The sequence below is a fragment of the Perkinsus marinus genome (genome assembly GCF_000006405.1).
Source record: "Perkinsus marinus ATCC 50983 genomic scaffold scf_1104296977352, whole genome shotgun sequence".
In the NCBI taxonomy this organism is placed as follows: Eukaryota; Perkinsozoa; order Perkinsida; family Perkinsidae; genus Perkinsus; species Perkinsus marinus.
This window is the reverse complement of record NW_003200192.1, coordinates 5,244-7,419: the sequence shown is the minus strand read 5'-3', so window position 1 is coordinate 7,419 and position 2,176 is coordinate 5,244. Positions and strand designations below refer to the sequence as shown.

General features: G+C 45.5%; 1 protein-coding gene across 1 annotated transcript in view; it reads right to left on the bottom strand.

The window, feature by feature from the left end:
- Positions 1 to 11: 11 nt before the first annotated feature.
- Positions 12 to 2,176, bottom strand: part of Pmar_PMAR012804 (hypothetical protein) — a gene marked incomplete at both ends in the record, with an annotated part of 4,241 nt that continues 2,076 nt past the window's right edge. The window contains 8 exons of the mRNA XM_002764426.1: positions 12 to 150; positions 235 to 347; positions 403 to 507; positions 626 to 751; positions 928 to 1,058; positions 1,220 to 1,292; positions 1,349 to 1,449; positions 2,004 to 2,109. Coding sequence (XP_002764472.1) covers positions 12 to 150; positions 235 to 347; positions 403 to 507; positions 626 to 751; positions 928 to 1,058; positions 1,220 to 1,292; positions 1,349 to 1,449; positions 2,004 to 2,109 — 894 coding nt within the window. The remainder of the gene's footprint in view (positions 151 to 234; positions 348 to 402; positions 508 to 625; positions 752 to 927; positions 1,059 to 1,219; positions 1,293 to 1,348; positions 1,450 to 2,003; positions 2,110 to 2,176) is intronic.

Sequence of the window (2,176 nt, the reverse complement as noted above, 5' to 3'; positions counted from 1 at the left end):
CATGAAATTAACTACAGTAGATAGTGTACGTCGTCCCTCGCATATTGCTTCATTCTTTCCGACAAAGGCCGTTGTCGCCAGTCAGCCAGTTGGTTCGCCTTATCCGCTTTATACCCACAATAGAAGTCTAACAGGTTCTTCAAACTATACCTGACAAATCGATCACGTGATCGATTTACATCCACCAACCCAGTCCCTGGACCATAGCCTACTACTACAGACAAGGAATATTACCCTCCACCGAGTTCAAGCACTCGAGCGGCCTGACCAGTATCGAACATGTTACAAAGATATGCAGAGAGGTCCCTTTGTAGCCACTGAACATCCATGTCTGCTCCATGCAGAACCTAGACGATGATGATAGTAATACACTGCCCATACCACACTTCCTTCACTTCGTACCTTAACAATGCCCGGGTCGCTCGTTATTCTATTGAAGTCGTGCATCTTCATCATTATACCCGGGGCCAAGACGTCTACTATATAGTCCTTCTTACGAGTCGCTATCTGATAGTAAAAAACAACCAAAAATAATATGGTCATACCAGGATTCGAACCACAGGCCTATCGTATGCGAGACAGGAATCTTAACCACTCCACCATCAAACCACATACCATCACCCACCTGTATAAGACACGTAAAGCCTCGATAGCTCTGCATATTATGATGCTCCAAATCAATAGCCACTTCACGTGCCTCCGCCAACTCGTCCAACATCTCATCCACCAACTCGACAGTATCAACCCACATCTGGCACCAACACACTAATAGTAAATCAGCGTCGAAATATATATTCGCTTCCCTCAGCTGAGCTTATTCAGTTACTCACTAATCATAGAATGTTTACACACGAATTAGTGCAGCAGTGTACAGAATTTCATAAAATTCGAAATTTTCACTCTTCCCCCGACACACGTATGTATCACCAGTTCAGCCTCCTTATTGGGTAGTTGTGGTGAAGGCGCCTCAACCACCCCATCAACCTCCGCATCAGCCATCTCTTGCCAAGTCCTTATCTCCTCAGCATATGCGTGGGGTAACGGGTCCGTTGATACAACTAAAGACACCCTTCACCGCGCCACGAAATTCATCACACATGGAAAGCACACACATTTCCGACCGACATAAATCGACATCTCACTCCACCGAAAAACGCCTTTATAAATTTCACAACGTCAGCGTCCGATACCCATCAAAGCCACCAACGACGATACCTACCGCCATTCTGAGCATCTAGAATCGCCTTAGGAACAGGCAGCTCGCTATTGTGTTTAACTCGCAACCTCGGCACCTAAACACGAACCTTCACAAAGACGTCCTCGAGCTGAGTGGTCGTTATCATCGTACGAATCTCGGACGATAGTTATCAACCAGCTCCTTGAAATTATCCTGAGGCCGCCACGAGAGCTCCTGCACCTCAGCTTCACGCCTGAGGCCTCCATCCAATCCTGATAGAAAAATCGTAAAAACACCACTAAACTTGATAGCCTCTACTAAACGATTCAGAATGACATTACCGCTTCATATGATTCGAAACTAAACTCAGGGCTGAGCACGGAAGTAATACCATCACCCAGCGAGTAAAGGAAGTTATTATGAATATGAACATCACCACATTATAGTCTTCACCAGAATCAACAACATTCAGACAAGTAGATTGCGAGGAAATCGACGATAACACTTCGTTGGCATTATGCGTATCATCACAGAGAATTTCCACTAGGCTCGTGAGTAGCCTAGACTATGACACTCCTTGAGAACAGACATCATGCTTTAAAGATTATATGAGCTCTCACATGTCCAGCAAGTCAACTCAGCCGGTTTATAGCCCTAGCAATAGTGACAGCAAACTCCAGCCTTCCTCACTAGAGGAGTTTTTCACAATATCAAGCACCGATACCCTCAAACGGAAACGCCCAGTCTACCAGAAACCGACCAAGAGCATAGCATATCAGCTCTATTGGAGAGCAATGCAACCTAGAATTCCCCCCATAACTAGTACCAGCTCCGTCTCGCGTGGCGTCCCCTACTATTTTATGTTCAGCAATGTCCTTGATCTTGAAGGCCTCATCAACTCTTCCAAAGAGGTTATCAATAGCATCCTCGAACTCACCCCAATCCCCTATGCGTTTGGCATGGACTTCAGGGTCGCTGATAAAAACATAAATTTAGTGA